Source organism: Eulemur rufifrons, chromosome 10 (genome assembly GCF_041146395.1).
Source record: "Eulemur rufifrons isolate Redbay chromosome 10, OSU_ERuf_1, whole genome shotgun sequence".
NCBI classification, from domain to species: Eukaryota; Metazoa; Chordata; class Mammalia; order Primates; family Lemuridae; genus Eulemur; species Eulemur rufifrons.
This window is the reverse complement of record NC_090992.1, coordinates 17,230,155-17,252,830: the sequence shown is the minus strand read 5'-3', so window position 1 is coordinate 17,252,830 and position 22,676 is coordinate 17,230,155. Positions and strand designations below refer to the sequence as shown.

At 49.5% G+C, this 22,676-nt stretch overlaps 1 protein-coding gene across 2 annotated transcripts in view; it reads left to right on the top strand.

Moving 5' to 3' along the window:
• The window catches only part of LOC138392940 (uncharacterized), a 52,631-nt gene that overhangs the window by 19,484 nt on the left and 10,471 nt on the right, over positions 1 to 22,676 (top strand). Inside the window, exons 1-8 of one of the 2 annotated variants that reach the window (XM_069483861.1) lie at positions 1,972 to 2,310; positions 4,911 to 6,696; positions 7,623 to 7,867; positions 9,790 to 9,981; positions 10,416 to 10,611; positions 12,542 to 12,646; positions 12,751 to 12,852; positions 22,378 to 22,462. In XM_069483861.1, the coding sequence (XP_069339962.1) occupies positions 12,596 to 12,646; positions 12,751 to 12,852; positions 22,378 to 22,462 (238 nt within the window). In that variant the 5' untranslated portion in view covers positions 1,972 to 2,310; positions 4,911 to 6,696; positions 7,623 to 7,867; ... (1 more) ...; positions 10,416 to 10,611; positions 12,542 to 12,595. Of the gene's footprint in view, positions 1 to 1,971; positions 2,311 to 4,910; positions 6,697 to 7,622; positions 7,868 to 9,789; positions 9,982 to 10,415; positions 10,612 to 12,541; positions 12,647 to 12,750; positions 12,853 to 22,377; positions 22,463 to 22,676 lie in introns of those variants that run through there. The other variant, XM_069483862.1, reaches the window with a different exon arrangement.

Genomic DNA, 22,676 nt, shown 5'->3' with positions numbered 1-22,676 from the left:
TGGGTTACAGTTTGGTTTTATACATTTCAGGGAGTCAGGGGTTACAGGTGAAGTCATAAATCAATACATGGAAGGCATACATTTGTTTTGGCCCAAGGTGGGCAACTGAAAGCAGGGCCTTACAGGTGATAGGTGGGTTTAAAGATTCTTTGACTCGTAATTGGTTAAAGACATGAAGCTTTGTCTAAAGGCTTGGAAAGTTTTAGGATAAGGAGGTCTGTTAATCAGAGACAAGTCAGTGGACATATATTTGTTGTGTCAATTGAGGACCTGCAGGTTTGTTTTACGTAGCCCTTAGGCCTGCCAGTGAGTTACAAAGGATGTCTCCAAGAAGGGAGGGGGCATAATGAGGCAGGTCTGATCCCCCTCCTTGTGGCAGGCAATTTAGTTTTAGGATATCCCCTTAGTCAGGAGGGGGTCCATTCAGTCAGCTGGTGGCGGGGTGGAGGGGAAGACTTCAGATTTTATTTTAGTTCACAGTTATCTTCAATCTTTTTTTTTTTTTTCCTATAAGGGAATACTCTTGTTATTCTTTTCAGTACCTGTTTGTGTTTTAATCTTTTGACATATGTCTCCCAGAACTAAGTATCAGAGTCCAGGTGTGGGTTCCATAACCAGTGGGTTTATCAGCTCCCTTGTTGTACCTCTGGTTCCAGTAGTCTATTCCTGCTTCATAAAACACTTCAAACACTTAATGGTGCAAGCGATCAACTATTTTATTTTACGGGTGGATTCTTTGGGTCAATAATATGGACAGGGCAGAGCATCCAGTCTCTGCCCCAGGATGCCTGGAGTCTCAGCTAGGAGGACTCAAGCATCTAGGGATGACTCTGATAGTTGTGTCTAGAATCTGGAAGCTTCATCACTTACAGGTCTGGTGCTTTGACAGGATTGGCTGGAAGTCTAGGCATATATGGGAGTGTCCACTGGACCACCCACACATGGCCTCTCCAGCTTGGTAGCCCCTGGGTACTCAGCCTTCTTGTGTGCACTCCGGGCTCCAAGGGAGAGTGTTCTGGTAAGTGAGGAAGCTGGAAGCCCTTTCTTTACTTAGTCTCAGAAGTCAAAAAGCGCTACCTCCATTGTACTCTAGTGACCACAGTGTTGACTAAATTGATATTGGCATCCATATCAAAGATAGCTTCAGCTGTTTTCTAAGCATCGGAGGTCTGAAAGGACGTCCCATGCCATTGAACGAATCAATGAGAAAGACAAGTTTCATCTTTCTAATAGGCAATGGAATAGAAAATAGATGAGGTTTTTGAAGTCATGGGATTAATGTGGTTCAAATAAAATAAAATATATCAAAAGCAAATACAGTGACAGCTAACCAGAAAAATAACCTTCATCAAGTGAGTTCTCTTAACTGTCTGCTTTTCGTTTCTTCTGCCTTTGGGCTATCTGAGAACATTCACCACTTCACTTCCATCAGTTGTAGTTGTGTCACTCCTGTCAGAACCTTTCTGAGGTGACAGATATGTTAATTAGTTTCATGTCACCATTCCACATGGTGCACAACATGAGGCTGGCGAGTCTCCTGGTGAGCTTCTGCCAGAAGAAGAACTGAAATTTCAGAATATTACCAGCACTATTATGCTAATATTCTCACAAATCATATCATAATTGCTACAAGTACTGTTTATTTCTTGATTGTTCTCCTTCATATTTTCATTTCATTTTTTAAAGCTTCCAGAGAATTAGAACTATTGGTCCCTAGAAAGAACGATATTTCACACAGTAACTCAAATGTATTTGAATCTCCCATATTGGCACTGGAATCTCTGATGAAAAGAAACAACAAGGCATTGCTGAAGGGCTGAGAGCCAGGGAAGGGGAAGGAAGGCAGAAGGAAAGGGGAGAGGAGGGAAAGGGAAAGGAAGAGGGAAGGGAAGGGGCAAGGGGGCAGGGAAGGGTAGGGGATGGGAAAGGGGAAGGGGACGGAAATGGGGGGAAGGGGGAAGGGGAGGGAAGGGATTTTAAGGACAGCAGCACTGGGTGACTGCTCACGGAGCTGTTAAGCATAAGGAAAGTGGGGAAGCAAGGGTACCTGCTGGGGGCGGAGGGGCCCTCTTGTCTCCGGGGCTCCAGGCCCTGCCGCAGCTCACTCTACTGTGGCTCGGACGCCTCTGAAATCCACAGGCTGCACGTTTCCGGCTCCCACCCATAGCTGTCAGCCCCACGTGTGAGTGTGTCGCTGGCTCTCTCTGCTTCAGCACTGGCCGCCACCACCACCTTGTTTGGCTGTTTGCGGTGGGTTTTGGGTCTGGCAGGAAGGGGCCTATTTTTGAGGTGATGTTGGCAAGTCTCCTGGTGAGCTATGTGGCCCTGGCCATCTTCAGAGGGGAGGTTGAGGTCTTCCCCTCACACCCTCCAGCCTGGTGGGAGTCGTCTCCTAGATACTTCCTGGGGACAGGGCCCTCCTCCTGGCTGTCTGCCATGGCAGCAGGACTCTGTGCTAGGACAGGGACTCATGTGCAGGCATTCGCTGTAGTTTCCTGGTCTCCTCTGGCATCTCCTGCCCCTTCACCCACATGCGCCTCATCATTTGAAAGAGCATGGACCTCTCCCTGGGGTTAAGGGTCAAGAACTTTTTCAGAAATGTTTTCAGCTTTCAGCGTTGCAGGTGTGATGTTGCTTGAAGCTTCCCCCAGTTCTCTCCATCCAGTGGCAGAGTCCTGGCTGTCGTGGTGTCTACACCATGGACTAGGACTACCCCAGCCTCTACACGTTCACCACTGGCCCATGTAGTCCTCCTTGGGGAACTTCTTGGGCACAAAAACGAGGACTTCCACAAATGTGCCACTAAATGTGGCAAAGCTAAAGTTGGCTGGTTTAGTCTTGTCATTGTCATCAAGTAGGCTGTTTTGGGGTTGTAGAATGGAATGTGGTTCTCGTGGTAACACTGCATGCAGCTAGGATTACTCTGTCATTACACAGCGGGTGTCTTCGGTCTCAGTGACATCTAACTGCTTCAAGATAATCTCTTGAGTCAGGTGACTCTTGCTTTGACCTCCACATTGACAGTTCCAGGCTATGGAGGCTCTGATTGGACATTATTTTGATGGCTACCTTTGTCCCATCCACCGCTGCACCAGCCACTTTTCTTCAGGAGGTTGTCATTGTTTAGCTCTTCATTGGACAAATCGCAGGTGATGCCCTGCTGCTTGGTCACGTCTGTCCGTGCGAACTCTGCCCTAGCTGTGCTAGGTAACTAGCAAACACCGCCAGCTATACGACCTAGGCTGGGAACACTGACAATACTAGGATACCAGCTACATGAACCAGGCTAACAGTACCAATAATACCAGCTGTCCTGGCAATACTGACTGCACTGTGCTGTCGCTACTGACAGACAGTCGACTACTGTGCTAGCACTGCTAGCGAACCGCACCGACTGTGCCCTGCTGCCACTACTGACAGACAGCACTGGCTGTACTGTGCTAGCACTGCTGACGACGACACTGACTACACCGACCACACCAGCACTGCTGACTAACGAGGATGAAACGGTGTTGCTGCGGTCAGACTGCCAGTTCTCCAGCACCTTCCTGATCAATAAGCACTGCTTACAGCTTTACTAACACCTGCGCTCAGCCTAGGTCTTAGCAATGCTGTAACACTGGCTGTTTCTGATGTCAGAGCAGGGGAGGGGAAGGGGGGAGAGCCAGAGAGAGCCAGACAGCCCACTTCCTGGGGCACTTTTACTCCAGGGAGCCAGAGTTGTGGTGAAGGCAGGGCTCAGTTCCCATAGAAGGCTGTGGTCTTGTCCTCTTCCTGCCTGGGACCTTTCTCAGTAACTCTGGCTCTGGTGAAAACCCTTTCACAGTGGCAGCCTCCAGTTGAAAAGCTTTTTCTGCTTTCTGGGCCGCTGTCAGTGCCGCTCTGTTTCCTCTCACCTCTCCCCATCCCGGTTACCAAAGACCATGAGGGCCAGGTTTAAAGTTCTGTTCGTGGAGCCTGAGGCCCCTTCTCAAGTTTTGGAGTTTGTGCCAAACAGTGAGGCTGACTGGGAGATGAAGTCCATCGCTAAGAGGCATTGTTCCTCCCTAGTGTCACGATGTAGATTAGTAAAGAGGAGAATGACTTCAGACAGGAAAGGGTGGCATTTCATGCTGGCTTCATCCATGTGGGTACCTGGTTTGCAATGCCTTCTGACCCTGCAGCCTCCCAGAAAGGGGAGCAGGGGTGCAGGCAGGCGGGAAGTTCTGGAACGGCTGCTCAGGTGAGGGAGATGGAAACAGAGAGGAAGCAGGAGGAAGGAGGGATCTAAAAGAGAAACATCGTCCAGACAGTGAGGCAGTGAGAGAGATGCAGGGGTCAGAAGTGACACGAGGCAGGCAGAGGGAAGACCAGGAAGTCTAACAAGTTTAAAGAAAGTTTGAAAGTAGAGGACGTTAGACTCTTCGCTGCCAGCGGTGATGGAAGTTCAAGTAGCATCAAGCAGAGATTCATTCTCGGGCCAAATTTCCTGGTCCTTTAGTCACTGAACATTTGGGATGGGGCTCGATGAGTGCCAAAGTTCCAACTGAACGTTGCCACGATGGACATTTTTAAGCATGGTCATATGTTGCCAGAAGTCTGAGGGGGCAACCCTGACTCAGATGACGGTTGAAGGTCTGATTAGACATCTGGTGTCCCCAAAAATCTGAAGTCAGACTAAAACCTAGTGATCTGGGCCAGAGAACGGGCGTCCCATCTATGTCTCAGATTGTGCCCTTGCAGTCTTCTCCCTAGCCTGGCATCCCTGGGTCTGGGTGAAGACGGATGGGGGCAGTGCCCCCCTGGAATCCGTGGTTAGGCTGCATCCCTCCATGCCACCCTCCCGAGTGGTAGACCCAGGTGCCGGGTTTTTTGCTAGACTAAGGAAGCCAAACCAAAGTGACAAGCTACCACTCTCCACATTGTGCCAGAGACCCAGTGACTCACCGAATGCCAAACAATTTGAGGGCACTGAGAAGGATGTCCTAGGAATTGCAGAGGAGGGAGCAGTGAAGCAGCTCTTCTTATGTGATGGAGAAATAAAGACCTTCTCAGATAAGCAAAGACTGAGAGAATTCATCAAGACAAGACCTGTCCTCCAGGAAGGACTCAGGACAGCGTTACACGTGGATCGGCACAATAAACACTCACCAGCGTAAAATCGTCCAAAAGGTGAAGGTCAAAGGCCAGGTACTACAATGGCTCCAGAGAGAATACAAAGTTACAAAGTTCTACTCCACAGGATGAACAGAAATCTGCCTCACTTATCAATTCCTTCAGTAAATGTGAATGGCTTGAAGTGCCCACTAAAGAGACATAGGCCGACTGAATGGATAAATATGCACAAGCCAGGTATCTGCTGTCTTCAGGAAACACATCTAACCTACAAGGATGCATTCAGAGTCGAGATAAAGGGATGGAAAAAAATATTCCACGTAAATGAAAGCCAAAAGAAAGCCAGTTTAGCAGTTCTGACTTCAGATAACTTAGTCTTCAACAAAAGTAATAAAAGACGAAGATGGTCACTATATAACCGTGAAGGGTGCAATTCAACAAGAAGACATAATAATTCTAAATATTTATACACCTAAGTCAATTGCAGCCAGATTCATAAACCAAATCCTACTTGATCTAAACAAAATGATAAATAGCAGCACTGTAATAGCCAGGTACTTCAACACACCTCTGACAGAACAGGACAGATCCTCCAAACAGAAAATAAAGAAAACAATGGATTTAGGAAATGAGCTGAAGATGACGCAGTGGAGGTGGCCTCCTGGATTCGTGCTCCTGGAGAGGAAGGCATGAATCTCAGTCTGCCACAACGCTAGAGGATCGCTCCCCTGCAAGAACAGCGGTGTGAACCCACGAAGAATCAGCGTGGGACACAGAAAGCAAGAAAAGACTGAGGTGAACGGGAAATAAGATTGCAAAATTCTGGAGAGTGTGGGATGGACAGTAGAGAGTCAAGCGTGGGATGGCTGTACCCGCCTCACCAGCTCACACCTGTAATCCTAGCACTCTGGGACGCCAAGGCTGGAGCATCTCTAGAGGTGAGGAGGTCGAGACCAGCCTGAGCAAGAACGAGACCCTATCTCTACTGAAGAAATAGAAAAAAAATTATCCAGACAATTAAAAATAGAAACAAACAAAATTAGCCAAGCACATGTAGTCCCAGCTGCTTGGGAGGCTAAGGCAGGAGGATCGCTTGAGCCTGGGAGTTTGAGGTGAGCTAGGCTAATAATGCCAGGGCACTCTAGCCCTCGCAACTGGATGGGACTCTGTCTCCAAAACAAAACAAAGAACAATAAGTGTTGGTGAAGATGTGGAGAAATTGGAATTCTCGTGCACTGGTGGAGGGAACGTACAATGGTGTCACTGCTACTGAAGATACTATAGTCATTCCTGAGAAAATTAAATAGAATTACTCTGTGATCCAGCAATGCCACCTCTGGGTTTGGGATTCAATACCCAAAGGTATTGAAAGCACAATCTCACAGAGGTATTTGTCCTCTCATGTTCATAGCTGTGTTCTTCACCACAGCCGAAAGGTGGAAACAACCCAAGTGTTCACCAGTGATGAATCGGTGAACCAAATGTGGTCCATACACACAGTGGACTATTAGTCGGCCTTAGAAAGGAAGGAGATTCTGACGCATGCTACCACGTGGATGAACCTGGGGACATTGTGCTGAGTGAATACACCAGTCACAAAAGGTAAATACTGTCTAATTCCACTGATACGAGGTACCCAGAGTAGTCAAATTCATGGGGATGGGAAGTAGAAGGGTGGTTGCCGGGGGATGGGAATGAGGGAGTTATTGCTTCTTGGGGACAGAGTTGCAGGTTCTGAGCTGAGTTGTGTGGATACACGGTGGCGATGCTTGCACAACAGTGTGCGTGTCCTTCACGCCCCCGAACGCTACATGTAAAAGTGCAAAAGTGGGAGGTTTTTTACTATGTGTATTTTATGAGAATCAAATAAGGTTTCAAAAATTTAATTAAAACATGCATGGAAAATAAAGGCAAGGATGTAGGGCAACTGTTAGTAGCAGTTTCAATTGATGGAACCACTTTGGGAAAGATATTTGGCAGTAACGATGCGAGCCCTATGGCCTATGAGTCTCATTATTAGGGATACACCAAAAGGAAATGCCCAAGTGTGTCCCCAAAAGGGAAGGTGCACAGATGTTCTTAGCAGCCCTGTGGATCAAAGCCCCACACTGGAAGGGGCCGAAGTGTGCACAGTCGCAGGGGCAAACCCATTGCTCTGTATTCACAAAATGGCACAATGTATAGAAATGTGGGTAAAGGATGCACAGTGTGCAGCAAATGAGGAATCTCGTGAACAACACTGAGCGGAGGAAGCCAGCTACAGAAGAGTTTATCCTCGGTGATTCCCTTTATAGAAAGTGCAGCATCAAGCAACACTGAGCCCTGCTGGTAGGAGTCAGGGTAGTGGTTTCCCCGGGGCAGGGGCTAGACATCAGATGGGGCTCTAGGAGATTTTGGGGTGCTGATAATCTGTTCTTGATCTGGGTACAGGATACAGGATGTGTTCAATATGTGGAAAAAAATTATTGTCAATTTTATATCTGTGTGAATTATACTGAAATGAAAAATCTTTAATTTAAAAACATCAGATTGCATATCAAGCCCAGGATGAAAGAGGAACCCTCGGCCTGTCCTGCCTTCCCCAGCAAAAGCAAGTTCACGGTGACCATGTGGTCCTCTTGGTGTGGAGAGGCTGCCACTGGGGTCTAAGCAATGCAGCATCTTCAGGGTGACAGCCGAGGCCCAGGGCTCCAGCACGCTCCTGGTGAGCTACAAACAGGGCCATGTCCACCTGCGTGCCAGGATCGCCATCGGGGCCTACCTGCCCCTCAAGGTGAGCCAGGGGCCCTGCCCTTCACATCCACCCTGCCCAGTCCTTCCCTGATGGGAATCACTCACTTGCTCTGACAAATCTGTATGAAAACCCAATCGTTCAGAGTAGCTTTTGGCATAACTCCGTCTCCCTGTGATTTTCCAGCTGAAAGCAGGAACTGATGCAGAAGGAGCCAAGTCTCCCCCATGGGGAGCAGTGGCTGCTGACATCCATGTGATTTTGTGAGGTCATGAGGGTGGAACCTTCATAACTCTGATTAGTGTCCTTTTAGGAGAGACCCCAAAGAGCTAGCTTGTCCCTTCCACCATAGAAGGACGCAGCAACACATTTTTTATTTTTTTGTTTGCAATATATTTTTCTTTTCTTGTATGGTTCTCCCTTTCCTATATGGTTGAGATCATGCCACTGGTACAGAAGAAGACAGACACCTCTACCCTTAATGGGTCCAGAGGCTGAGCAGGAAAACAGGCACCCAGATGATTAGTGAGTGTCCTTATAGTATGATGAACACCAAGTGAAGTGGGGACCAGAGGTTGAGCTTTATGCACCACAGGGTGGCGCTGGGTGAGAGAGGACACAGAGGCCTGGAGGCAGGAGTGCTGAGCCCTAAGGTGTGAATAGGGGCAGCAGGGCAGCCTTTGTGAGGGCCTGGGGACGACAGAGTATGGTGTGCTGGAGGAGGGATGCCACTAGTCTGAAGGTGGGACTGGGGCCGGGCTGGGAAGGCACGAATCCCAGGACAGACTCTGAGTCTGTGTTCTGCAGCGGCCTGAGCAACAGAGTAGTTCAATGCAGAGGGGATGTGATCGGGTCTGTGTCTTAGGGAGGGACATCTGGCAGCTCTTTGAGGGGGCTGACTACCCCGTTTCCCTGAGTGTTAATTAGGATGAGCCAGTCTCTAAAGTGACCTGATGTGACCAGTATTTAAAACAGTGTCCTAGCAGGTGGTTTCTGTTGTGCTTCCCACATCACAGCTGGGAAAAGTAAGGCTTGGGGATGTTCCTGGGGTTCAGCCCAGGCTATGGGATCAGAGGCGCTCGGGCTCTGCTTTGCTGCCCTCCGCGCCCTGCCCCCAAGCCCTGTGGTCAGAGAGGGAAGGGACAGACCCCAGGAACGATGAGGCCCAATTCGGCCTGTTTTCCCAGGGCAGAGTCTGCTCAGCGCATGAGAGAGAATGGCGCAGTGGTGGCTTTCAGGGTTTGGACCACCCCATGCGTCTCCCATCTGGAATCTCCTTTCAGTAGTCCCTTGCCTCCTCGGGTCTCTGCTTGCCCATCCTGGCACGGGCGACCCTCCCACCTGGCTGGGGTACGGAAGGAGCAGGTGGGCACTCCACCTGGAAAGGAGCTTTGCAAACCCAGCGGCTCTGGGCAGCTCAGGTGTTGTAACCTGCGTTCCCACCAAAGCACCGGGGTGGCCTTCCTGGGGGTGCTGAGGTGCCTGGGGTGGAGGGCGGTGTGGACTGGGACAGGTGAGGGCAGAGGGAAGGACAGCAGCCTGCCTCGGTGGGGGGTCAGGGTGGGGGTTCCCAACCCGGCATTGTTGGCACTTGGGGCCAAACAGTTTCTTTGGGGTCATCCTGTGTATCGTAGGGTGGTCAGCAGTGTCATTGCCCTCTACCCACTAGGTGACAGTGGCAGTGACAGTGAGAACTATCTCCTAATGTTGCTGAAGGACCCCCTGGTGGGGAAGGGGGCTCTCATTCCCCGTTAGGAGCCACGGTCTGGACGCAGAGCTGGCTTGGGCTGGGCTGGACGGGGCACGTGCTGGGCGGCGGTGGTGGAGATTGTTACCGACTTCACTTCCTCAGCACAGCCCTGAGCCCACAGGGCAGCCGCCAGCTTCAGTGTGCACTGCGTGGTCAGCGGTGGCTATGACCAGTGCTGGGTGTGACAAACGCATCTCACCTTTGTTTCTTGCAGGTTCCAGTCTCCAGCCACCGAGACCCCCTGGGGGACCTGGCCACCTATAACCAGGAGGGCCTCTGATTCGACAACTTCAGGTCTCTGAGCATCCCTTGGGAGTCCACCAGGCTGCTGCTGGCCAGCATTGAGCTTGACCACCCACGTGGTTGGTGTCCCAGGACGATGGGAGCGGCGAAAAGAAGCTTCTTGGTGAGCAGGGTGGCAAGCCCGAAGGCCTGGGGTAGGAGGACAGAGACCAGGGAACCGTGGCCACACAAGAAGTGTGCCAGGGCAGGCTGGTGCCTGTCAGGAGCTCAGTTATCTGGGACTCCCCTTCGTCTAGCACTAAAATGTAGGGTGCTCTGTGAGCTCGCTGCTCTTCTTCAGTCCTGCACAGACACTCTGAGGTAGCAGGGACAGGCTCAGGCCCCACGGCAGGGGAGTCTCCAGTGCCAGGGTGTGCAGCAGATCTTTCCAGCTCCAACACCTGTGCTACTTTATGCCCAGCTGCATCCGAATTCCCGACAGCCAAAAGTTAAATCTCTTTCCCCCAACTCATCTCAGCTGCTCCATGAAGCCTTGCTCAGGGCCTGTTGACTCTTATAGTACACACAATTTTGACTGACTCGGTTATTGGTTTTCAGGTTGAAACTGCAAATCAGAAGGAGGAAGGGGTTGCTTCAGTGGTGGTGATGGGGAGACATCCAGCATCAGTTTCCCTCTTGCTCGACTCAGGTTTGTGGCCATTTCAGTCCATGAGGCATCGGAACCACAGCCGTCACTGCCACTGTGACTAGGTACCAGCAGTCCCACCTCAGCACAGCCAAAGTGAAGCAGCAGGTATCTCCCAGGGCCCAGCGGTGGGAGGGGCCATGGGCAAGGCCAGGAGATCTCCTGATGCTGTCTGAATTCTGCCCAAATTCCACCTGGTGTCCAAGTGTCCTGAGAGCCCTCGCTGGCCACAGCCCTCAGTCCCCAACAGGCTCCCTGAACTGGGAGTGTGCTCATGGCCTCAGATCTCCCCTGCCCCACACCCCTTCCATGTGGGCTCTTGGAGAGATCCACTGAAAACTCAGACGGACCCTGTCACCTCTGGGCCCCAGCATGCTCCTAGTAGCCCTCAGACCTTCAGGAGGAAGCTGTCCCCATGCCCCTGCCTGACAGACCACCCAGTGTGTCCATGGGGGTCACACCATCAACGCACAGTCCCTGCTGCCGGGAACGCCCCCTCCCTCCTCTAACTCTCCCCCACCGGGTAACCCTCTGTCCTTCCAGTCCCAGCTAAGATGTCAGCCCCTCCGGGGAGTGTCCCTAAGCCTTGGACACAGACTGGCTTTCTGCCCCAGATCCCAGAGCCCTTGTCCCTCCTGCTGTCACAGCACAGAAACACCCCCCCCAAACACGCTACGCACACTGTTGCCACCATCAGTGGACACAGATCACCGCCCACTGGCCCACCCCTCTCAGCCCCAGCATCTCATGGGGGCCCCAGGCAGGGGCGCTGCTAGTGGGGCCCAAATTGTGCATCTGAGGTAGGAGTGCGAAGGGTTCCCCACAAACAGTCCTGCCTGGACGACAGCCACCCCATGGTGGGAGGCGTCAGTGACCTTGTGTTTTTGACAAGATAGAGGCAGCAGAGAATGGCTGGAAAGGGAATGTGTGGCCTGATCCCTGGGACCCTAAGTTGCTAGGATGAGAGCTTCAGTTGTTACCTGGCTAGACAGCTTTGACAAAGGCCAGGGCCCCAGTGGGGGCAGCACTGAGGAGCCTGACCTGGAGGGAGTGGCCGGTGACAGGGCTCACCTGTGCCTGTCCCTGACGGCTGGGCCGCTTCCTCCTGCATGCCCGCACCAGGAATCTCTTGGCCAGAGCAGGGGCCTCCTGGCCTCCTGGCTGGGCCTAGACACGCCAACAGGATCCCTCCAGGGCCTTTGCATTCACGCTTTGTGCTCTGGGGGCTGCCTGTCGCTGGTGTGGCTCAGGTGTTCCCCAGCTTGAGGTCTGTGCTCCCTGAGAGCTGCGCTCCCTCTCAGACCTTCCTTGCCTGTGGCACCCATAATGCACCCGGCATCTTCTTGTCCTTCCCTCACTCTTCCCTGAGGGCAGCTGCTGCACCCCCAGTGCCTTGCACATGCCTGGTGCACAGTGGGTGCTCAGTTAATCCGACTGGGTGGGTCAGATCTGGGCTGGGTCAGACAGTCTCCCGCGAATGACACCTGGCAGGAAGCAGAGCCATGCAGTGTGCCGCCCAAAGTAGTGAGGGCTGTCCTTGTCCTCTGGGGAGCCAGGCATGAGGAATCTTCCACGGGACCCTCCCCCACGGCTCCGCCTGGCCAGCGGCTTTCCCGGTTGCGCAGCCCCCATCCACTCCCCCAGCGCAGGATCTGCCACATGCTCCAAAGCTGGCCATCTGCTCTGCGGTCCCGAGGGTCGGGGTTGTGTGTGAGTCACCCACCCAGTGGGGCCTGGCAGGGTGGGCTGGGACCGTCCTCTGAGTAGGACTGTTGCTCACCCAGCCTCTGTGTGGAGTGGAGGAGGCGGCAGCTCACTCTGCCTTGGGTGAGGGAGGCCTCAAAGTCGACGTGGCCATTTAGCAGGGCTCAGGAGCACCACGGTTTTATCAGGGTTTGTGTCCCGGATGGAATGAGTGGCCAGGACCTCGGGCTTTTAGGACTGCTCTTCCCCAGGGGCAGGCTGCAGGCGGGCATTGCGTTGGCCCGCAGTTGGCCATGGCCTCGTGGATCTGACGGTGTTGGCCTTGTTCCTTCAGCAGGACCCTCCAGTGCCCGTGTCGGCCTCCATAGAGCTCATCCTGGTGGAGGACATGAGGGTGAGTCCAGAAGAGGTGACCACCTACAACCACCCTGGCATCCAGGTATGGCCCTTGCCCTGCCACAGTCCTACCAGGGTGAGACCCACTGGGGGGCCCCTTGCCCTCCGACATGCAGCCCGAACCCTCCCTGCCTCTTCCTCCTGCAGGCGGAGCTGCACATCAGAGAAGCCTCGGGATATTTCTTCCTCAACACGAGCACTGCAGACATCGTCAAGGGGGCCTCCCAGGAGGCCAGGGAAGTCGCCCTGGTGAGTTGGCTTTAGTTCCTCACCCGGGCCACTGTGTGGTTAGTGGATTGACTATTTGATAAGCTGGCACCTAATCACACCAGCTAGAATTAGCAGGGCCTTTAGATTGTCCGCTTCATTCTGCAACTTTAGTCATCGCCGTGCTGCCTCTGTGGGTTTTATTCCACATCCACACATGACTCACGCCATTAATTGCCTAATGGTTTCCTTTGAATCCATCTTTTAATCAGGACTAAAACATTATTTCATAAGTACCACTATAAGAACCACAGAGAAAATCGTTTTTAGAGGCTGCATCAGCTTTTTCTATTAAGATTTTTCCCATGTTTATTTTCTGACCCTCTCCCTCCTCTCGCGAGTACTGACTTAGCTATGGCCGTGGGATGGAAGGCTTCAGCATTCTGCCTTTTCCAGTGATGTTATCCTAAGATTTTATATTTTTTCCTGCGGTGATATAGGCTAGGTGATAACTTTTATGCTGTCATTTGTACTTTAGCCGTTCTCTTTTTGTAGAGCATGTGGGTTGTTTAAAACATTTTGTTTTTTTAAAAAATATAGCAAAGAATAGGATAAAAAGAGCAAGAACAAACGCCAATGTCCTATGTGTCTGCACATCTGCATGATGGATCACTAGGGAATCGTGAAAATTGAACTCACCTTTAAAGGAAGCTCTTCCCACTGAATGTGCAGTGAAACCACTCCCGTAAGTCACAAATGCCACGGCTCAGCACTGACAGCCACCCCTATGATTTCAGTATAAATTACAGATGGGCACCAGGCTGCAGGACAATCTGAGGGACAGATTCTGTGCTGTACTGCAAAGTGCACAAAAGTGCTTGATGAGTTTTACATATGAAAGCACCAAGTGTAAACACAATCCAGATCAAAATGTCGAGCATTTTCAGCATCGCAGAATATCCTACCCTGCTTCCTCCTAGCACAGCCTCCCCACACCCAAAAGTAATGATGGTGCTGATTTCCGCCCTCCTGGATTAGCTGTGCCGGCTCCTGAACTCTGTGTCACTGGAACAACACATGTACCTTCTTGTATCTTTTCTGTGTGAGACTCACCTGTGTTGTCACATGCAGGTGTAGTGTGTTCTGTTTCCTTGCTGTGCAGTGTTCCATTCCTTGCAAATGTTACCACTGATGTTTCCATTCCTTTGCTTTGGTGCTTACAAAGTGTCATTTTGTGGGCATGTGCACTTTTTTAAACAAACAGACTTTATTTCTTTAGAGCAGTTACAGGTTCACAGCAAAATCGAACTGTGTGAAAGTGCAGAGTTCCGGCGTTTCCCTCCCTCCACAAACACAGGCTCCCCCACTGCCCACATCCCCCACCAGAGAGGCACATCGTTCCACTCGGTGACCCTACACTGCCACGTCAATGTCAGCCACACTGACTCCTTTAGCATTAGGGAGGGCTCTGTCTTAAATCCCCGATGACTTTTCTTGCTCTGAACTCTGTTGTGATCCCTGCTTTCTTTGATTAGTGTTAGCATGATGTGTTGTCCATCCGTTTACTTTTCATCTGACGCGTCTTTGTATTTAAAGTGGGTTCCTGGTAGACAACCTACAGTCAGGTCTTGTTATTTGATGCACTCTGACAATTTTTGTCCCATATTTTAACCATTGACATGTTAAGTAATTATTGATAGAGTTGAATTACTATCTATTACATTTGTTACTGTTTTCTATTCCTTGCCGTCATTCTTTGTTCTTATTTCTGAATTCCTTTTCTGCCTTTTGAAGTTTTAATAATCATTTTTGTATGATTGTATTTTTTCTCTTTCTTAAGTAATTTTTTTTTTTAAAACTTTTTTTAGTGGTGGCTCTAGAGTTTGCAATTAATGTGAGTCAACTTTCAAATAACACTGTACCCCTTCATGGGTGGTACAAGTACCTTATAATAAAGAAGAAATCTTATTTCTTTCTTCCTGTCCCTTATATCATTGCTGTCATTCATTTCATATAGACATAAGCATACACACACACAAATCTACTTACAGTGAATGCATGTTGCTACTATTAGTTTGAATAAACTTATCCATTAGATCAATTAAGAATAAGAAAAATAAAAGTTTGTATTTTTCCTTTACTTATTCCTTCTCCAATGCTCTGCTTTTCTTTGTATAGATCCCAGTCTCTGCCCTATATAATGTTCCTTCTCTCTGAGGAATTTCTATTAACATTTCTTGCTAGCCAGGCCTATTGGCAACAAATTCCCATGATTTTTGTTTGTCTGAGAAAGTCTGTATTTCTTCTTCAACTTTTTAGAAGTGATTGTGCAGAGAACAGAGTTCTAGATTGGTGCCTATTTTCTCTCAAGACATCCTATATTTCACTCTACCCTCTTCTTCCTTACGTGGTTTCTGAGGAGAATCTGACATAATTATTATCCTTGTTCCTCTATTGATAAGGGATTCCCCCCCCCTTACCCTGGCTTCTTTCAAGATTTTTTTCTTTATCTTTGATTTTCTGCATTTACAGCATGGTATGCCTGTGGGTATGTATCTGTGTGGGGTTTTTTGCTTTTTGTTTTCGTTTTCTTAACAGTTATCCTGCTTGGTGTTCTCTGAGCTTGCTGGATCTCTGGGTTGGTGTCTGACATTAATTTTGGAAATTCTCAGTCATTATTGCTTCCAGCATTTCTTCTGTTCCTTTCTGTCTGTCTTCTCTTTCTTGTATTCCCATTATATGTATGTTTCACCTTTCGTAGACGGCCCGCAGTTCTTGGATATTCTGTTCTATTTTTTTCAGTCCTTCCTTTCCTTCTCAGGGTTGGAAGTTTCTGCTGGCAAATCCTCAAGCCCAGAGATTCTTCCTCATCTGTGTCCAGTCTTGGAATGAGCCTGTCAAAGGCATCCTTCATTTCTTTTTTTTTTTTTTTTTTTTTTGAGACAGAGTCTTGCTCTGTTGCCCAGGCTAGAGTGAGTGCCGTGGCGTCAGCCTAGCTCACAGCAACCTCAAACTCCTGGACTTAAGCGATCCTACTGCCTCAGCCTCCCAGGTAGCTGGGACTACAGGCATGCGCCACCATGCCCAGCTGATTTTTTCTATATATATTTTAGTTGGCCAGATAATTTCTTTCTATTTTTAGTAGAGACGGGAATCTCGCTCTTGCTCAGGCTGGTCTCGAACTCCTGACCTCGAGCTATCCACCCGCCTCGGCCTCCCAGAGTGCTAGGATTACAGGCGTGAGCCACCGCGCCCGGCCCATCCTTCATTTCTGTTACTCTGTTTCTGATCTCCAGCATTTCTTTCTTAGTCTTTCTTAGAAGTTCCGTCTTTGTTGCATTACACATCTGTTCCTGCATGCTGTTGGCTTTTGTCATTAGACCCCTTAGCATATCTATCCTAGTAGTTTTAAATTTCCAGTCTGATCATTCCAGCATTCCTGCCATATCTGAATCTGGATCTGATGCTTCATCTGTCTTTTGAAACTGTGATTTTATTTTATTTTACTTTTGCCTTTTAGTATGCCTCATAAATTTTGTTGAAAGCTAGACATGATGTCCTGGGTAAAGGGAACCCCATTAAATGGGCCTTTAGTCGTGTTCCCATATGGTGTTGGGGGAGGGGAGGCATTCTTTAGTCCCACAGTAGGTCTAAGTCTCTTGGGGAGCCCGTGCCCTGAGCTGTGACCTTCCCGTGTGCTCTCAGTCTCCTCCCCCACTCCGTTAGGTGGAACAGGATGGAAAGAGTGGCAGGAGTTGGGAATTCCTCTTCCCCTACGACACTCAGCTCTGATAAAGCCCAGTGGGTCAGGCCCTGGTTAAATAGTTTCTCATGAGGGTCCTTGTTAAGAAGAATAAAGTGCTCTGGCTTATTTCCCAGCCGCCTGTGGGAGGCACCAGGGGGATTTTTCTCCAGTAGTCTCTGTAAGAACCTGGGTAGGATTCCTGGAAGTAAAACTCATGAAAGTGTGGGGCCCCTCTGACTGGGCCTCCTTGGAGTGTGTAACTCTCAGAATTGTCCACACGGAGCCCCCAGCAGTGTGTCAACTGCAGGTTAGGTTTTCCTGAGGTGGTACTGGTTCCTGGGGAGGTTTCTGCTCTTTGCTCTGTTCTGGTAACTTGTGATCTCCGTATTTGCCTGTCTGTCTCTAGTTTGGGGCAACACTTTGTCCTGTCACCTCACTTCTCTGCCAGATGTAGGAAGAGTTGTTGGTTTTTGTTAGTTCAGCTTTGGCTTATGGTTAGGACAGAGTGATGACTGCCAAGCTCCTTGGACTGGACACTGGAATATGCACTTACTTTGTTACCCAGGGATGAGATTGTGGGATCTGATGTATATGCATATAATGGTAATACTGCAGCGGCGTCCGCATCACCTGGGAACTGACTGGAAATGCAGAATCTCAGGTGCCGTCCGGGCCCCACACACGGACTCGGCAGCTGCATTTGCACACGCTCCCCACGTGACTCTTGTGCACACTAAAGTTTGAGAAGCCTGCAGAGCCCTTGACTGGAGGTCTCAGAGGGGGTCCCATCTTCAGGCAGAGGGAGTGGGAACACCTGGCCTGAAGCCCAGCCCATACCATGGGAAATATTAAGTAGCTGATGCCTTTGTCCCTTAGGCACACACTGAGCTCGGGCAGCCGCAGCCGCACACTGTAAAGAGAAGAGGGCAGCTTTGCAAGGGATTCGGCTCTCTTGCTTAGAAGTGAGCACTCTCACAGAATACACCGACAGCTGCCCCGCAACCTTTTAAGGGCTGGGAAACAATCTCAGAAAACAACAGAAAAATAGGTCTGTGTGTTTAAAACTAAAAACAAAACACAAAAGTACATGTATTCAGTACAGTAACATGCTGTACAGGTTTGTAGCCTGGGAGCAATAGGTTATACCATACAGCCTAGGTGTGTACTAGACTGTACCCTCTAGGTTTGTGTAAGTGCACTCTACGATGTTTGTGCCACAACAAAATCACCTAATACTGCATTTGTCAGAACATTTCCCTGTCATTAAACTGTATTATAGTTATTCAAGGTCCTTCTCTGCCAATTCCAATATTTAACTCATCTTTGGGTCATTCTCTTGTCATATTTTCCTGGGTCTTTGTATGCTAAGTCATTTTTGGTTATATGTTTATTTTGTGTAACATACTCTATGGAGTCTCTGGATTCTGTTGGCTTTATATGAAAAGTATTAAGTTCTGTCCTAGCAGATGGTCAAATCATTGACAGATCACGTTCGTCCTGCGGAAGCTTAGTTTTAACCTTTATTGGAGTGAGTCTCTGTTTTTTCCTTATTCTCGGGGTGCAGACCTTAGTTGTAGGATGTGGTCCTTATTCCTAAGGTGTGGGCCTGAAAGTGTTTCAAGGAAAAGGCCAAAGCCTCTCCAGCTTGGCAGGACTTGAACTCCAGGCTCTCCGCAGCCTTTCAGTCTTATCACAGTTGCTTTCTTCTGGGTAACTTAGTGTCGCGCCCTGTGTGTGAACCATTTAGCAGTCAGCCAAGGAGGTGAGGAGCGTTGGTACATAGACTTTAGGGCACCTCTGTAGCTCCCTCACTTAAAGCATTTCCCCCCAGAGTTCCAGTCACTCTCTCCCCCACGCACAGTATAATGGGGACACGCCTTCAGGGGAAGAGCGAGTTAATAAGGGTTCCTTTCGAGGGTGGATCCCCTCCATTTTGGCCTGTTTGAGTTGCTGTCCGGTGCTTTAAAGCAGTTGTTTTTGAAGCTATTTTGTCCAGATTATATAATCGTTACATGTCAGAGGGATGGTTTGATATAAGCTATCCTGCCGTCACCAGAACCGGAACATCCCCCTCACTTTCACCCTAGAATCTCAACACCAGTGGGTGTGGGGAACTGGCAAGTCAGAGCAGCAGGGGTGAAGACGCCTGGGGGGATCTCACCAGGGCTGGGAGGAAAGAGGCAGAGCGATATCACGCTTAGGAGTTTAGGCTTTGCAGGTGACCCTGGGTTTCAATCTCAGCTCTGCTCCCTATCAGCTGTGTGACCTTAGGAGTGACGCATAGCCAGTTGGGACCCTGCGTTCCCATTTGTCAAATGGAAATGATAGCACCATTTTCATGCTTTTTTGTGAGAATTAAATGAAATGCCTGGCACCAGACTTGGCATCCAGTAAGGCTGTAACCCAAGGTGGTCACTACTGATATTAGAGAATCGTCTGTGGCCAGACCATGCTGAATGCGCCTGATCCCCTCTGACCTCAGAGGCTAAACAGCCTTGGGCCTGGCTAGTACTTCCGTGGGAGACTGCTGTTATCAGAGAATGATATGTTCTTTCACGGGGCCTTGACGGAGCAGGAAACAGGGCAAAAGGACTCTCATTCCCAGACCACGGAGGGTACCTTCTGTTGGGGCTAGAAGTCTGTGTCTCCAACTCTGGACATTCACAATTGTCTGGAAATAAGCAAAATCCCAAATGTCAGAATTTCCTTCTGTTCCAGCTAAGGCTTATCAAGGGCTAGAGGGTCTGAACTAGATACATCAAGAATTTGAAAAGAGAAGTGACAAGATGATGGAGTTAAACAAGAAGCTGTCCTGAACTGCATATTCAAGGGCAAAGGCTAGGAGCCAATACCCTACCCCCTAACGCTGCTTCAATGTAGATTCCTCCCTTGAGCTCTCCAACCAGAGATAAAATGGTCCTAATGACCAAACTCAAGCACATCTGGATTTTATGAAATAAAATGCACATAATAATTCAGCACCTTAACAACGACGTAGTATAAATTCAGTGACTTCCAGGACACTCATGATGTTGTACAGCCATCACCACTATCTAATTCCAGAACATTCTCACCATCCCAAAAAGAAATCCTGTACCCATTAAACAGGCACCCCATTTTTCCTTCCTCCTAGTCCCTAGAAACCACTGATGTACTTTCTGTCTCAATGGATTTGCCTATTGTGGACATTTCATATAAATGGAATCATGTCAATGGAGCCATACAATATGTGGCTTTTTGTGTTTGGTTTCTCTTACTTAATGTTTCCAAGGTTTGTCCATTGCCTGCAATTTCTCAGCTATTCATTTTTTTATATAAACTCTTATGTCTTTTTGGCTTTTCCAAGTAAACTGTTTGCCAGTTTCCTGAAGGGGCCAGGGAGCCTTGATGGAGTGAGGGTGTGGGATGGGTGCAGAGAAGAAGGGGCCCTGGACAAACCTCCGCCTGACAGCTTCCGTCTCTGCAGTCTGTTGACAATGCTCTTGAGGCTCTGCTATGTAGGAGAGCCTCAGTGTTTCTACCTGACAGTCTCCTCACCCCAACTGCAGTCAAAAGATTTCATGTCTGTCTAAGACACCGACTAAATCCAACAAGGTACTGTAGTGTAGGAAGAAGCACCTGCGCTTTCAAGTCAAGTGTGGACTTGAATCCTGCCTCAGAGACTGCGTCTAGTGTTAGGGTGCAGAGCTTAGTAGGTGCTCACGGCGCGGCTGGAGAAAGATTTCTCACGCAGAGATTAAGATATAAAAGTAAAATTTATCTCATCCTTTAGAAGGACAGAGAGAATGAGAGGGAGAGAAGGGGGAAGAGAGCAGAGAGACAGCGTGGCATCCCAAAGAAAGAGCAGGGAGATGCCAGCAGCGAGGTCAAGTGGCTCGCTGATTTTAATGGGCACGAAGAGAAGAAAAAAATAGACGGCTGTCAGTTGATAACAAAAGCGGCAGCAGGTAGATAATGAAAACTGCGAGGATGTCAAAGTCCAAGCGTCGGTTTCCTGCCCTTCCTTGGAGAAGGGGTCAGCACAGGAGATGCGACTCTGTGGTTGAGGCTGCGGCTCCTTCTGCTGTTTACTCGGGAATCTGTAAAAGCAGATTCTCAAAAAAACAATTTTGAAAGAGAGAGCTAGATACCTCTTTTCTGTTCATTCAGCTTTTTCAGAAGTTGTGCAAAACGGAACTCCTGCAGGGTGCCTGTTAGTGAGACACCGCAGAGGGTCGATCTGTAACTGTTGCTGGGGAAATTGTAGGGTTAGGTATTTCCCTATGTGGGGTTAGGTGTTTTCCTGTTGTTTTTGCAAGGCCGCCCCTTTCAATAGGATCAGGGAATCCGAGAGTAGAGCACACCTGTGCCCTTGTGGCCGGTGGAACCTGGGAAAGGGGGAGATACCCGGATCTCTTCCTGTGCCACAACATGACATGAAAAAAGTGGGGTAGAAATGGAGGCTGCATCCTGTGTCTGAGTCCATCTCGAAAGATCCCAATACCCTGGGTAACGCGGGAGCAGTAGAATGATCTGTGTGTCTGGGAGTAGCAAGCGAGTGGGAGAGCAGCCTTAGCTCCACCTTCTTCCTCATGGGGTCAGCATGGCATGGGCGCCACCGCGTGCTTCCAGACACCCGGGGCAGCAGCGTGGTGGCACAGGGCCTCCCCCCAGACCTGGAGAAGACTTGCTGGAGAGACAGGCAAAGGCAGTCTAGGTGTCCAGCTGAGGCTCAGGACATCTCGGCAGCCGGCACGAAAGAATACGTGACCGTGGCAAGGAGCAAACGTCTTCATAAGACCTGAGACTGGAATTGAGGTGAGACCCTGGAGAAAGGAAATGGCAGACGCTGAAGATTATTCGGTTTTTGCTATGCAGCAGGACGGGGGCTCAAACAGGAATTAAGTTCAATTTAGAAATGTACATTTTTAGCCCTGCTGAATAAGTAGGCTGAGAATCCTACATTAAAAAAAATACATGTTTTCCCCCACTGTGCCTCATGGCACTTCATTTTTTTCTGATACTGAAATAGGTGGGGCCTCTCCCTTTAAAAACATTATCAGGGAAAAAAGTCCAAGATTGAGCTGATGACTGAAGAGGCAGAACTTTCTTACCTTCAGGGGCCGCCCAGCGGGCTCAGGGCGGGATTCCTTGGCTGAAGCTCCCGGGGAAGCTGCTCCCTGCATTGAGCCTGCGGCGTTGGCTTGGCAAGGGAGGGGTTCGTTTAGAGCAGGCCCTGCGCTGTGTCTCAGCCAGCTCGGCTGCAGGGCTTCCTGCCTCTTCCCACCTCGTGCTGCCTTTCCCCTCTTTCTTTCTTCTCTCTTTTTTTTTTTTTTTAAATTGGGGTGAAGTTCACATAACATGAAATTAACCATTTTAAAGCACACCATTCAGTGCCACTTAGCACATTCACAATGCTGGGCACCTATTACCTCTATTTAGTTGCAAAACATTTTCGTCACCCTCAAAGGAGACTCTGTCCCCATTAAGCAGTCACTCCCCACTCCTCTCCCAGCCCCTGGCAACCACCCATCTGCTTCCTGTCTCTATGGATTTACCTACCCTGTGCATTTCACACAGACGGGATCCTACAACATGTGGCCTTTGGGTCTGGCTTCTTTCTTCACCCCTTCTGTACCCTTCAGTCCTCCATGTCTTTGCAATTGTGAATTGTGCTGCTATAAACATTCGAGTGCAGATGTCTTTTTTTATAGAATGTCTTTTGTTCTTTTGGGTAGATGCCCGATGGCACCGTCTAGGGGATGGACATGCTTGAAGCTCTGATGGGGGCAGGGGAAGAGCAACATGCATAACATAACCTTCAGTCCTGTCTCTTCCTCCAGAAGCTTTGGGGCCCACCCAAGCAGTCCCCAGGCATTTCCAGACTCCATTTTCCAGGAATGAGGCCAGAGAAAGAAAGGAAACAAGGTTAGAGGGCTTGGGGGTGGGAATTAAATCGGTTTAGGGAAAAAGAAACCCAGCGGTTTCTGATCAGACCCCGGCAGCTGAATGTGGTTTGGAGGCCAATTATCTTTGGCCACGAGGATTTCAGTACGTGGCTGGGCCTTCCGCGGCCGGCCCCATGGGCGACAGGCTTGCCTTGGCTCTTGACTGGAAACCGATGCTCTATGCCCAGGAAGGA